Source organism: Panulirus ornatus, chromosome 20, assembly GCF_036320965.1.
Source record: "Panulirus ornatus isolate Po-2019 chromosome 20, ASM3632096v1, whole genome shotgun sequence".
Classification (NCBI taxonomy): Eukaryota; Metazoa; Arthropoda; class Malacostraca; order Decapoda; family Palinuridae; genus Panulirus; species Panulirus ornatus.
The window spans coordinates 38154251-38169220 of NC_092243.1; the positions used below are offsets into that span (position 1 = coordinate 38154251).

The following is a 14970-nucleotide window of genomic DNA, read 5'->3' on the forward strand; positions in this document are numbered from 1 at the left end:
AATACCTTCCACAGAGCATCGCTATCAACTCTATCAACTCTATCATATGCCTTTTCCAGATCCATTAATGCTACATACAAATCCATAAGGTTTTTAAGTATTTCTCACATGCATTCTTCAAAGCAAACACCTGATCCAGACATCCTTTACCACTTCTGATACCACACTGCTCTTCCCCAATCTGATGCTCTGTACATGCCTTGACCCTCTCAATCAAAACCCTCCCATACAATTTCCCAGGAATACTCAACAAATTTATACCTCTGTAATTTGAGCACTCATCTTTGTCCCCTTTGCCTTTGTACAATGGCACTATGCAAGCACTCCGCCAATCCTCAGGCACCTCACCATGAATCATACATACATTGAATAACCTTACCCACCAGTTAACGTGGGGATGTATACAAGATGAGAAAAAAGGAGAGATAGGTAGTATGTTTGAGGAAAGGAACCTGGAGAGGAAAGTGATTGGTTCCCAGTGAATTTTGGTTTGCGGCATGCACGCTTGATGTCTCCATGGTTGTGTAATTTGTTTATGGATGGTGTTGTTAGAGAGGTGAATGCAAGAGTTTTGGAAAGAGGGGCATGTATGCAGTCTGTGAGAAACTGCAGAAGCTGGTGACTAAGTTTGGTAAAGTGTGTGAAAGAAGAAAGCTGAGAGTACATGTGAATAAGAGCAAGGTTATTAGATACAGTAGGGTTGAGGGACAAGTCAGTTTGGAGGTAAGTTTAAATGGAGAAAAACTGGAGGAAGTGAACTGTTTTAGATATCTGGAAGTGGATTTGGCAGTGGATGGAACCATGGAAGTGGAAGTGAGTCACAGGATGGGGAGGGGGCAAAGTTTCTGGGAACGTTGAAGAATGGGTGGAAGGCGAGTACATTATGTCTGAAAGCAAAAATGGGTATGTTTGAAGGAATAGTGGTTCCAACAATGCTAAATGGTTGCGAGGCATGGGTTATAGATAGAGTTATGCGGAGGAGGGTGGATGTGTTGAAATTGAAATGTTTGAGGACAATATGTGATGTGAGGTGGTTTGATCGAATAAGTAATGAAAGGGTAAGAGAGATTTGTGGTAATAAAAAGAGTGTGGTTGAGAGAGCAGAGGAGGGTGTATTGAAATGGTTTGTTCACATGGAGCGAATGAGTGAGGAAAGATTGACAAATAAGATGTATGTGTCAGAGCTGGAGGGAACGAGAGACCAAATTGGAGGTGGAAGGAAGGAGTGAGGACAATTTTGAGTGATCGGGGCTTGAACATACAGGAGGGTGAAAAGCATGCAAGGAATAGAGTGAATTGGGATGATGTGGTATACTGGGGTCGACGTGCTGTCAATGGATTGAACCATGGCACGTGAAGCGTATGGGGTAGGTAAACTATGGAAAGTTTTGAGGAGCCTGGATGTGGAAAGGGAGCTATGGTTTTGGTGTTACACATGACAGCTGGAGACTGTGAACGAATGTGGCCTTTGATGTTTTTTCCTAGCCCTGCATTGCATGCACACGTTGAGGGAGGGGGGGTGACATTTTATGTGCAGCGGGGTAGTGATGGGAGTAGATGAAGGCAGCAAGTATGAATTTGTACATGTGTATATATGTATATGTCTGTGTATGTACATGTATGTATACATTGAAATGCATAGGTATGTATATGTGCATCTGTGGGCATTTATGTATATACATGTTGTATGTGGGTGGTTTGGGCCATTCTTTCGTCTGTTTCCTTGCGCTACCTCGCTAATGCGGGAGACAGCGACAAAGTATAATAAAAAGATAATAATAGTATAACTTCCACTTGCTCCTTCTCTTTCCCTTTTAGTAACCTCTCTAACTTTTCTTTCACAATAACTATGACCAAGCACATTTTAAGGGCAGTTTTCACTTCAAATTTTTTTTAATAATTCCCCTTAATTCTTCTTTTTCCCATTCAATCACCTCTCTGTATTTCAATTATGGCCCAGCCTTGATATGAACTTTTGTCCATGACTGAAGTTTTCAATGTAAAAAAAGAAAAAAAAGGTAAAACAGCAACTTTGTTTTCTTTTCATGTATGATTTCTTACTATTTACACTGAGCCCACTGCTTATACATATTTTTTAACATATTCACATGTAATTTACATGGCAGGACTGTGAACGAATAAATGAAGAAAAGTTTTGTATTGCATTGAATATAAACATTAACAGTTACAACAGTCTTTGTTTCTTTACGTTAGAATTAACTTAACTTCAGTTATTGCCTTGGTCTTTTTCTTGGGGATAAAAAGAGAATAGATGCTTCCATAATACATTAAGACATTGAAGCATGTGTTTCCTTGATGATTGTTTGTAACTGTGCAGCATGGAATGATTACCATTAAAAGTTCACAGTCATACAGGTTACATGACTGTAATGGAATCTTTGAAAGCAACAGTTGTTGTTGTTTTTTGTTGTCAAGAAATGTCAGAAGACATTTTAGTTCTGTTTTAGTCCTATTCCACTTCAATATAAACTTGTAAACAAGCCATTGTCTTCATCAATCAGTCACCCTGTGTAGTTATGTAACATATGATAATGGGTGTATGTTTGGCATCACTCAAAGCCAATGTGCATGCACTTCCGGTGATGAACTGATATGCTTGATATTTTTTCCCCATCTGTGGAAGGAGGGAGGCTTCTAGTAATATTTATGGGTAATTGGTTTAATTAAAGATAAGCTGGGATTTTAAGCAATTGTGGCAGGAGCCACAACAACATTACTTGATGTGCATAGCTATATTACATGACATGTGTTGGCCAGAGCACTGAATGGGGTTAATATCACCTTAGGCAGTGGATCCATGTGGCCTCCCAGCCCTCCTCTTTCAGTTGTTTTTGAAGTTTGTTGCTCTGCATGATGTATGTGCAAGCTGCCTTGTGAGTGAGTTTCACTTACTAACTTGCTTTGGGAAGGACATTGCCAAAAATATGCTATTAATTGTTGGGCTCAATGCCTTAGTGGAGGGCGGGATGACTAGGTCTTTAATACAGAGATATGCACTTTGTTTGATTTTCAATTATCTGCATGATATCCCTCAAGTCATCAGACAGTGGCATAGGTTTTCTTGGTACCAAGTATTTGGGTATGGTGAAAAAGTCTCAAATAGAAAATTGATATTCTGTATCAAAGATTATGTAGCATCACACTCAGTTTTCCTGTTACAAGACAAGGGATCCCTTTGAGAAATTGAAAAAATTGATTTTGATTTAAAATTCAATGCTATATGTATGTGTAATATATATTTTTGCATATATGATTATGATTTTTATTTGATTGTTACTAATTTGTTCAAACTCATTGCTAACCAAACTTTACTCCTTGTATTCCATCCTTGAAACTTTCAGTGCCCATGCCAATGTAGGTTTATTTTGAATTTTCAGTGGTTAGGTGGGTGTGAGATGCCTGCTGGGTTCTCAGGACTGGAGGGATATGGTGGGGGAGACGGGAGCCAGGATGTTCCCCCACCCCCTCAAGGACCGTCTGGAACACAACCTCAAGCACACCAGCTGGTGAGTGTTATCATGTTCATGTTTCAGAAGAGGTAGCCATCTCAGGAACAAGAAAATTCTGCACTGGAAATGTTTTTGTTTAGAGAAATTTTATATATATATATATATATATATATATATATATATATATATATATATATATATATATATATATATATATATATATTTTTGCTTTGTCGCTGTCTCCCGCGTTTGCGAGGTAGCGCAAGGAAACAGACGAAAGAAATGGCCCAACCCACCCCCATACACATGTATATACATACGTCCACACACGCAAATATACATACGTACACAGCTTTCCATGGTTTACCCCAGACGCTTCATATGCCCTGATTCAATCCACTGACAGCACGTCAACCCCGGTATACCACATCGATCCAGTTCACTCTATTCCTTGCCCTCCTTTCACCCTCCTGCATGTTCAGGCCCCGATCACACAAAATCTTTTTCACTCCATCTTTCCACCTCCAATTTGGTCTCCCACTTCTCCTCGTTCCCTCCACCTCCGACACATATATCCTCTTGGTCAATCTTTCCTCACTCATTCTCTCCATGTGCCCAAACCATTTCAAAACACCCTCTTCTGCTCTCTCAACCACACTCTTTTTATTTCCACACATCTCTCTTACCCTTACGTTACTTACTCGATCAAACCACCTCACACCACACATTGTCCTCAAACATCTCATTTCCAGCACATCCATCCTCCTGCGCACAACTCTATCCATAGCCCACGCCTCGCAACCATACAACATTGTTGGAACCACTATTCCTTCAAACATACCCATTTTTGCTCTGCGAGATAATGTTCTCGACTTCCACACATTCTTCAAGGCTCCCAGGATTTTCGCCCCCTCCCCCACCCTATGATCCACTTCCGCTTCCATGGTTCCATCCGCTGCCAGATCCACTCCCAGATATCTAAAACACTTTACTTCCTCCAGTTTTTGTCCATTCAAACTTACCTCCCAATTGACTTGACCTTCAACCCTACTGTACCTAATAACCTTGCTCTTATTCACATTTACTCTTAACTTTCTTCTTTCACACACTTTACCAAACTCAGTCACCAGCTTCTGCAGTTTCTCACATGAATCAGCCACCAGCGCTGTATCATCAGCGAACAACAACTGACTCACTTCCCAAGCTCTCTCATCCCCAACAGACTTCATACTTGCCCCTCTTTGCAAAACTCTTGCATTCACCTCCCTAACAACCCCATCCATAAACAAATTAAACCATGGAGACATCACACACCCCTGCCACAAACCTACATTCACTGAGAACCAATCACTTTCCTCTCTTCCTACACGTACACATGCCTTATATCCTCGATAAAAACTTTTCACTGCTTCTAACAACTTGCCTCCCACACCATATATTCTTAATACCTTCCACAGAGCATCTCTATCAACTCTATCATATGCCTTCTCCAGATCCATAAATGCTACATACAAATCCATTTGCTTTTCTAAGTATTTCTCACATACATTCTTCAAAGCAAACACCTGATCCACACATCCTCTACCACTTCTGAAACCACACTGCTCTTCCCCAATCTGATGCTCTGTACATGCCTTCACCCTCTCAATCAATACCCTCCCATATAATTTACCAGGAATACTCAACAAACTTATACCTCTGTAATTTGAGCACTCACTCTTATCCCCTTTGCCTTTGTACAATGGCACTATGCACGCATTCCGCCAATCCTCAGGCACATCACCATGAGTCATACATACATTAAATAACCTTACCAACCAGTCAATAATACAGTCACCCCCTTTTTTAATGAATTCCACTGCAATACCATCCAAACCTGCTGCCTTGCCGGCTTTCATCTTCCGCAAAGCTTTTTCTGCCTCTTCTCTGTTTACCAAATCATTTTCCCTAACCCTCTCACTTTGCACACCACCTCGACCAAAACACCCTATATCTGCCACTCTATCATCAAACACATTCAACAAACCTTCAAAATACTCACTCCATCTCCTCACATCACACTACTTTATCACCTCCCCATTTGCGCCCTTCACTGAAGTTCCCATTTGCTCCCTTGTCTTACGCACTTTATTTACCTCCTTCCAGAACTTTTTATTCTCCCTAAAATTTAATGATACTCTCGCACCCCAACTCTCATTTGCCCTCTTTTTCACCTCTTGCACCTTTCTCTTGACCTCCGGTCTCTTTCTTTTATACATCTCCCACTCAATTGCATTTTTCCCCTGCAAAAATCGTCCAAATGCCTCTCACTTCTCTTTCACTAATAATCTTACTTCTTCATCCCACCACTCACTACCCTTTCTAATCAACCCACCTCCCACTTTTCTCATGCCACAAGCATCTTTTGCGCAATCCATCACTGATTCCCTAAATACATCCCATTCCTCCCCCACTCCCCTTACTTCCATTGTTCTCACCTTTTTCCATTCTGTCCTCAGTCTCTCCTGGTACTTCCTCACACAAGTCTCCTTCCCAAGCTCACTTACTCTCACCACCCTCTTCACCCCAACATTCACTCTTCTTTTCTGAAAACCCATACAAATCTTTACCTTAGCCTCCACAAGATAATGATCAGACATCCCTCCAGTTGCACCTCTCAGCACATTAACATCTAAAAGTCTCTCTTTCGCGCGTCTGTCAATTAACACGTAATCCAATAACGCTCTCTGGCCATCTGTCCTACTTACATACGTATACTTATGTATATCTCGCTTTTTAAACCAGGTATTCCCAATCACCAGTCCTTTTTCAGCACATAAATCTACAAGCTCTTCACCATTTCCATTTACAACACTGAACACCCCATGTATACCAATTATTTCCTCAACTGCCACATTACTCACCTTTGCATTCAAATCACCCATCAGTATGACCCGGTCTCGTGCATCAAAACCACTAACACACTCATTCAGCTGCTCCCAAAACACTTGCCTCTCATATATATATATATATATATATATATATATATATATATATATATATATATATTTTTTTTTTTTATACCTCATCGCTGTCTCCCGCGTTTGCGAGGTAGCGCAAGGAAACAGACGAAAGAAATGGCCCAACCCCCCCCATACACATGTACATACACACGTCCACACACGCAAATATACATACCTACACAGCTTTCCATGGTTTACCCTGGACGCTTCACATGCCCTGATTCAATCCACTGACAGCACGTCAACCCCTGTATACCACATCGCTCCAATTCACTCTATTCCTTGCCCTCCTTTCACCCTCCTGCATGTTCAGGCCCCGATCACACAAAATCCTTTTCACTCCATCTTTCCACCTCCAATTTGGTCTCCCTCTTCTCCTCGTTCCCTCCACCTCCGACACATATATCCTCTTGGTCAATCTTTCCTCACTCATTCTCTCCATGTGCCCAAACCATTTCAAAACACCCTCTTCTGCTCTCTCAACCACGCTCTTTTTATTTCCACACATCTCTCTTACCCTTACGTTACTTACTCGATCAAACCACCTCACACCACACATTGTCCTCAAACATCTCATTTCCAGCACATCCATCCTCCTGCGCACAACTCTATCCATAGCCCACGCCTCGCAACCATACAACATTGTTGGAACCACTATTCCTTCAAACATACCCATTTTTGCTTTCCGGGATAATGTTCTCGACTTCCACACATTTTTCAAGGCTCCCAAAATTTTCGCCCCCTCCCCCACCCTATGATCCACTTCCGCTTCCATGGTTCCATCCGCTGCCAGATCCACTCCCAGATATCTAAAACACTTCACTTTCTCCAGTTTTTCTCCATTCAAACTCACCTCCCAATTGACTTGACCCTCAACCCTACTGTACCTAATAACCTTGCTCTTATTCACATTTACTCTTAACTTTCTTCTTCCACACACTTTACCAAACTCCGTCACCAGCTTCTGCAGTTTCTCACATGAATCCGCCACCAGCGCTGTATCATCAGCGAACAACAACTGACTCACTTCGAAAGCTCTCTCATCCCCAACAGACTTCATACTTGCCCCTCTTTCCAAGACTCTTGCATTTACCTCCCTAACAACCCCATCCATAAACAAATTAAACAACCTTGGAGACATCACACACCCCTGCCGCAAACCTACATTCACTGAGAACCAATCACTTTCCTCTCTTCCTACACGTACACATGCCTTACATCCTGGCTAAAAACTTTTCACTGCTTCTAACAACTTGCCTCCCACACCATATATTCTTAATACCTTCCACAGAGCATCTCTATCAACTCTATCATATGCCTTCTCCAGATCCATAAATGCTACATACAAATCCATTTGCTTTTCTAAGTATTTCTCACATACATTCTTCAAAGCAAACACCTGATCCACACATCCTCTACCACTTCTGAAACCACACTGCTCTTCCCCAATCTGATGCTCTGTACATGCCTTCACCCTCTCAATCAATACCCTCCCATATAATTTACCAGGAATACTCAACAAACTTATACCTCTGTAATTTGAGCACTCACTCTTATCCCCTTTGCCTTTGTACAATGGCACTATGCACGCATTCCGCCAATCCTCAGGCACCTCACCATGAGTCATACATACATTAAATAACCTTACCAACCAGTCAACAATACAGTCACCCCCTTTTTTTATAAATTCCACTGCAATACCATCCAAACCTGCTGCCTTGCCGGCTTTCATCTTCCGCAAAGCTTTTACTACCTCTTCTCTGTTTACCAAATCATTTTCCCTAACCCTCTCACTTTGCACACCACCTCGACCCAAACACCCTATATCTGCCACTCTGTCATCAGACACATTCAACAAGCCTTCAAAATACTCATTCCATCTCCTTCTCACATCACCACTACTTGTTATCACCTCCCCATTTACGCCCTTCACTGAAGTTCCCATTTGCTCCCTTGTCTTACGCACCCTATTTACCTCCTTCCAGAACATCTTTTTATTCTCCCTAAAATTTACTGATAGTCTCTCACCCCAACTCTCATTTGCCCTTTTTTTCACCTCTTGCACCTTTCTCTTGACCTCCTGTCTCTTTCTTTTATACTTCTCCCACTCAATTGCATTTTTTCCTTGCAAAAATCGTCCAAATGCCTCTCTCTTCTCTTTCACTAATACTCTTATTTCTTCATCCCACCACTCACTACCCTTTCTAAACAGCCCACCTCCCACTCTTCTCATGCCACAAGCATCTTTTGCGCAATCCATCACTGATTCCCTAAACACATCCCATTCCTCCCCCACTCCCCTTACTTCCATTGTTCTCACCTTTTTCCATTCTGTACACAGTCTCTCCTGATACTTCCTCACACAGGTCTCCTTCCCAAGCTCACTTACTCTCACCACCTTCTTCACCCCAACATTCACTCTTCTGAAAACCCATACTAATCTTCACCTTAGCCTCCACAAGATAATGATCAGACATCCCTCCAGTTGCACCTCTCAGCACATTGACATCCAAAAGTCTCTCTTTCGCACGCCTGTCAATTAACACGTAATCCAATAACGCTCTCTGGCCATCTCTCCTACTTACATAAGTATACTTATGTATATCCCGCTTTTTAAACCAGGTATTCCCAATATATATATATATATATATATATATATATATATATATATATATATATATATATATATATATATATATATATATATATATTGTCCCTGGGGATAGGGAAGAAAGAATACTTCCCACGTATTCCCTGCGTGTCGTAGAAGGCGACTAAAAGGGGAGGGAGGAGGGAGCTGGAAATCCTCCCCTCCTATTTTTGAATTTCCCAAAGAAGGAACAGACAAGGGGCCAAGTGAGTATATTTTCTCTAAGGCTCAGTCCTCTGTTCTTAATGCTACCTTGCTTATGCAGGGTATGGCGAATATGTATAAAAAAAAAAAACTGTATATATATATATATATATATATATATATATATATATATATATATATATATATATATCTTTCTTCTCATGCCCAGGTGCATATGCACCAATAATCACCCACCTCTCTCCATCAACTTTCAATTTTACCCATATTAATCGAGAATTTACTTTCTTACATTCTATCACATACTCCCACAACTCCTGTTTCAGGAGTATTGCTACTCCTTCCCTTGCTCTTGTCCTCTCACTAACCCCTGACTTCACTCCCCAGACATTTCCAAACCACTCTTCCCCTTTACCCTTGAGCTTCGTTTCACTCAGAGCCAAAACATCCAGGTTCCTTTCCTCAAACATACTACCTATCTCTCCTTTTTTCACATCTTGGTTACATCCACACACATTTAGGCACCCCACTCTGAGCCTTCGAGGAGGATGAGCACTCCCCGCGTGACTCCTTCTTATGTTTCCCATTTTAGAAAGTTAATACAAGGAGGGGAGGATTTCCGGCCCCCCGCTCCCGTCCCCTCTAGAAAGATCATGAGAGGCAAGGGTTTTGGGAGCAGCTAAATGAGTGTGTTAGCGGTTTTGATGCACGAGACCGGGTTATAGTGATGGGTGATTTGAATGCAAAGGTGAGTAATGTGGCAGTTGAGGGAATAATTGGTATGCATGGGGTGTTCAGTGTTGTAAATGGAAATGGTGAAGAGCTTGTAGATTTATGTGCTGAAAAAGGACTGATGATTGGGAATACCTGGTTTAAAAAGCGAGATATACATAAGTATACTTATGTAAGTAGGAGAGATGGCCAGAGAGCGTTATTGGATTACGTGTTAATTGACAGGCGTGCGAAAGAGAGACTTTTGGATGTCAATGTGCTGAGAGGTGCAACTGGAGGGATGTCTGATCATTATCTTGTGGAGGCTAAGGTGAAGATTAGTATGGGTTTTCAGAAAAGAAGAGTGAATGTTGGGGTGAAGAAGGTGGTGAGAGTAAGTGAGCTTGGGAAGGAGACCTGTGTGAAGAAGTATCAGGAGAGACTGTGTACAGAATGGAAAAAGGTGAGAACAATGGAAGTAAGGGGAGTGGGGGAGGAATGGGATGTATTTAGGGAATCAGTGATGGATTGCGCAAAAGATGCGTGTGGCATGAGAAGAGTGGGAGGTGGGCTGTTTAGAAAGGGTAGTGAGTGGTGGGATGAAGAAGTAAGAGTATTAGTGAAAGAGAAGAGAGAGGCATTTGGACGATTTTTGCAGGGAAAAAATGCAATTGAGTGGGAGAAGTATAAAAGAAAGAGACAGGAGGTCAAGAGAAAGGTGCAAGAGGTGAAAAAAAGGGCAAATGAGAGTTGGGGTGAGAGACTATCAGTAAATTTTAGGGAGAATAAAAAGATGTTCTGGAAGGAGGTAAATAGGGTGCGTAAGACAAGGGAGCAAATCGGAACTTCAGTGAAGGGCGTAAATGGGGAGGTGATAACACGTAGTGGTGATGTGAGAAGGAGATGGAATGAGTATTTTGAAGGTTTGTTGAATGTGTCTGATGACAGAGTAGCAGATATAGGGTGTTTGGGTCGAGGTGGTGTGCAAAGTGAGAGGGTTAGGGAAAATGATTTGGTAAACAGAGAAGAGGTAGTAAAAGCTTTGCGGAAGATGAAAGCCGGCAAGGCAGCAGGTTTGGATGGTATTGCAGTGGAATTTATTAAAAAAGGGGGTGACTGTATTGTTGACTGGTTGGTAAGGTTATTTAATGTATGTATGACTCATGGTGAGGTGCCTGAGGATTGGCGGAATGCGTGCATAGTGCCATTGTACAAAGGCAAAGGGGATAAGAGTGAGTGCTCAAATTACAGAGGTATAAGTTTGTTGAGTATTCCTGGTAAATTATATGGGAGGGTATTGATTGAAAGGGTGAAGGCATGTACAGAGCATCAGATTGGGGAAGAGCAGTGTGGTTTCAGAAGTGGTAGAGGATGTGTGGATCAGGTGTTTGCTTTGAAGAATGTATGTGAGAAATACTTAGAAAAGCAAATGGATTTGTATGTAGCATTTATGGATCTGGAGAAGGCATATGATAGAGTTGATAGAGATGCTCTGTGGAAGGTATTAAGAATATATGGTGTGGGAGGCAAGTTGTTAGAAGCAGTGAAAAGTTTTTATCGAGGATGTAAGGCATGTGTACGTGTAGGAAGAGAGGAAAGTGATTGGTTCTCAGTGAATGTAGGTTTGCGGCAGGGGTGTGTGATGTCTCCATGGTTGTTTAATTTGTTTATGGATGGGGTTGTTAGGGAGGTAAATGCAAGAGTCTTGGAAAGAGGGGCAAGTATGAAGTCTGTTGGGGATGAGAGAGCTTGGGAAGTGAGTCAGTTGTTGTTCGCTGATGATACAGCGCTGGTGGCTGATTCATGTGAGAAACTGCAGAAGCTGGTGACGGAGTTTGGTAAAGTGTGTGGAAGAAGAAAGTTAAGAGTAAATGTGAATAAGAGCAAGGTTATTAGGTACAGTAGGGTTGAGGGTCAAGTCAATTGGGAGGTGAGTTTGAATGGTGAAAAACTGGAGGAAGTGAAGTGTTTTAGATATCTGGGAGTGGATCTGTCAGCGGATGGAACCATGGAAGCGGAAGCGGATCATAGGGTGGGGGAGGGGGCGAAAATTTTGGGAGCCTTGAAAAATGTGTGGAAGTCGAGAACATTATCCCGGAAAGCAAAAATGGGTATGTTTGAAGGAATAGTAGTTCCAACAATGTTGTATGGTTGCGAGGCGTGGGCTATGGATAGAGTTGTGTGCAGGAGGATGGATGTGCTGGAAATGAGATGTTTGAGGACAATGTGTGGTGTGAGGTGGTTTGATCGAGTAAGTAACGTAAGGGTAAGAGAGATGTGTGGAAATAAAAAGAGCGTGGTTGAGAGAGCAGAAGAGGGTGTTTTAAAATGGTTTGGGCACATGGAGAGAATGAGTGAGGAAAGATTGACCAAGAGGATATATGTGTCGGAGGTGGAGGGAACGAGGAGAAGAGGGAGACCAAATTGGAGGTGGAAAGATGGAGTGAAAAAGATTTTGTGTGATCGGGGCCTGAACATGCAGGAGGGTGAAAGGAGGGCAAGGAATAGAGTGAATTGGAGCGATGTGGAATACAGGGGTTGACGTGCTGTCAGTGGATTGAATCAAGGCATGTGAAGCGTCCGGGGTAAACCATGGAAAGCTGTGTAGGTATGTATATTTGTGTGTGTGGACGTGTGTATATGTACATGTGTATGGGGGGGGTTGGGCCATTTCTTTCGTCTGTTTCCTTCCGCTACCTCGCAAACGCGGGAGACAGCGACAAAGTATAAAAAAAAAAAAAAATATATATATATATATATATATATATATATATATATATATATATATATATATATATATATATATATATATATTTTCCCTGGGGATAGGGGATTAAGAATACTTCCCACGTATTCCCTGTGTGTCGTAGAAGGCGACTAAAAGGGGAGGGAGCGGGGGGCTGGAAATCCTCCCCTCTCGTTTTTTTTTTTTTAATTTTCCAAAAGAAGGAACAGAGGGGGCCAGGTGAGGATATTCCAAAAAAGGCCCAGTCCTCTGTTCCTAACGCTACCTCGCTAACGCGGGAAATGGCGAATAGTTTGAAAGAAAGATATATATATATAAGCAAAATAAATATAATATAAAATAATATTATTGTTATTATTTTGCTTTGTCGCTGTCTCCCGCGTTTGCGTGGTAGCGCAAGGAAACAGACGAAAGAAATGGCCCAACCCACCCCCATACACAATGTACATACATACACGTCCACACACGCAAATATACATACCTATACATCTCATTGTACACATATATATATACACACACAGACATACATATATACCCATGCACACAATTCACACTGTCTGCCTTTATTCATTCCCATTGCCACCTCGCCACACATGGAATACCATCCCCCTCCCCCCTCATGTGTGCGAGGTAGCACTAGGAAAAGACAACAAAGGCCCCATTCGTTCACACTCACTCTGTAGCTGTCATGCAATAATGCCCGAAACCACAGCTCCCTTTCCACATCCAGGCCCCACACAACTTTCCATGGTTTACTCCAGACGCTTCACATGCCCTGATTCAATCCACTGACAGCACGTCAACCCTGGTATACAACATCGATCCAATTCACTCTATTCCTTGCCCGCCTTTCACCCTCCTGCATGTTCAGGCCCCGATCACACAAAATCTTTTTCACTCCATCTTTCCACCTCCAATTTGGTCTCCCACTTCTCCTCGTTCCCTCCACCTCCGACACATATATCCTCTTGGTCAATCTTTCCTCACTCATTCTCTCCATGTGCCCAAACCATTTCAAAACACCCTCTTCTGCTCTCTCAACCACGCTCTTTTGCCACACATCTCTCTTACCCTTACATTACTTACTTGGTCAAACCACCTCACACCACATATTGTCCTCAAACATCTCATTTCAAGCACATCCACCCTCCTGCGCACAACTCTATCCATAGCCCACGCCTCGCAACCATACAACATTGTTGGAACCACTAATCCTTCAAATATGCCCATTTTTGCTTTCCGAGATAATGTTCTCGACTTCCACACATTCTTCAAGGCTCCCAGGCTTTTTGCCCCCTCCCCCACCCTATGATTCACTTCCGCTTCCATGATTCCATCCGCTGCCAAATCCACTCCCAGATATCTAAAACACTTTACTTCCTCCAGTTTTTCTCCGTTCAAACTTACCTCCCAATTGACTTGACCCTCAACCCTACTGTACCTAATAACTTTGCTCTTATTCACATTTACTCTTAACTTTCTTCTTTCGCACACTTTACCAAACTCAGTCACCAGCTTCTAAAGTGTCTCACCTGAATCAGCCACCAGCGCTGTATCATCAGCGAACAACAACTGACTCACTTCCCAAGCTCTCTCATCCCCAACAGACTTCATACTTGCCCCTTTTTCCAAAACTCTTGCATTAACCTCCCTAACAACCCCCATCCATAAACAAATTAAACAACCATGGAGACATCACACACCCCTGCCACAAACCTACATTCACTGAGAACCAATCACTTTCCTCTCTTCCTACACATACACATGCCTTACATCCTTGAGAAGCGTGGGAGGTGGGCGGATTAGAAAGGGTAGTGAGTGGTGGGATGAAGAAGTAAGATTATTAGTGAAAGAGAAGAGAGAGAGGCATTTGGACGATTTTGCAGGGAAATGATGCAAATGACGAGGAGCTGTATAAAAGAAAGAGGCAGGAGGTCAAGAGAAAGGTGCAAGAGATGAAAAAGAGGGCAAATCAGAGTTGGGGTGATAGAGTGTCATTAAATTTTAGGGAGATTAAAAAGATGTTTTGGAAGGATATAAATAAAGTGCGTAAGACAAATGGGAACATCAATGAAGGGGGCAAATGGGGAGGTGATGACAAGTAGTGGTGATGTGAGAAGGAGATGGAGTGAGTATTTTGAAGGTTTGTTAAATGTGTTTGGTTGAGGTGGTGCGCAAAGTGAGAGGGGCTAGGGAGAATGATTTGGTAAACAGAGAAGAGGTAGTGAA

The 14970-nt window shown here is 42.2% G+C and overlaps 1 protein-coding gene across 21 annotated transcripts in view; it reads left to right on the top strand.

Moving 5' to 3' along the window:
• Positions 1-14970, top strand: part of LOC139755950 (uncharacterized) — a 1365710-nt gene that overhangs the window by 781990 nt on the left and 568750 nt on the right. For all 21 annotated transcript variants that reach the window (XM_071674739.1, XM_071674738.1, XM_071674744.1 and 18 more), the window contains one exon: positions 3399-3527. In XM_071674739.1, coding sequence (XP_071530840.1) covers positions 3399-3527 — 129 coding nt within the window. The remainder of the gene's footprint in view (positions 1-3398; positions 3528-14970) is intronic.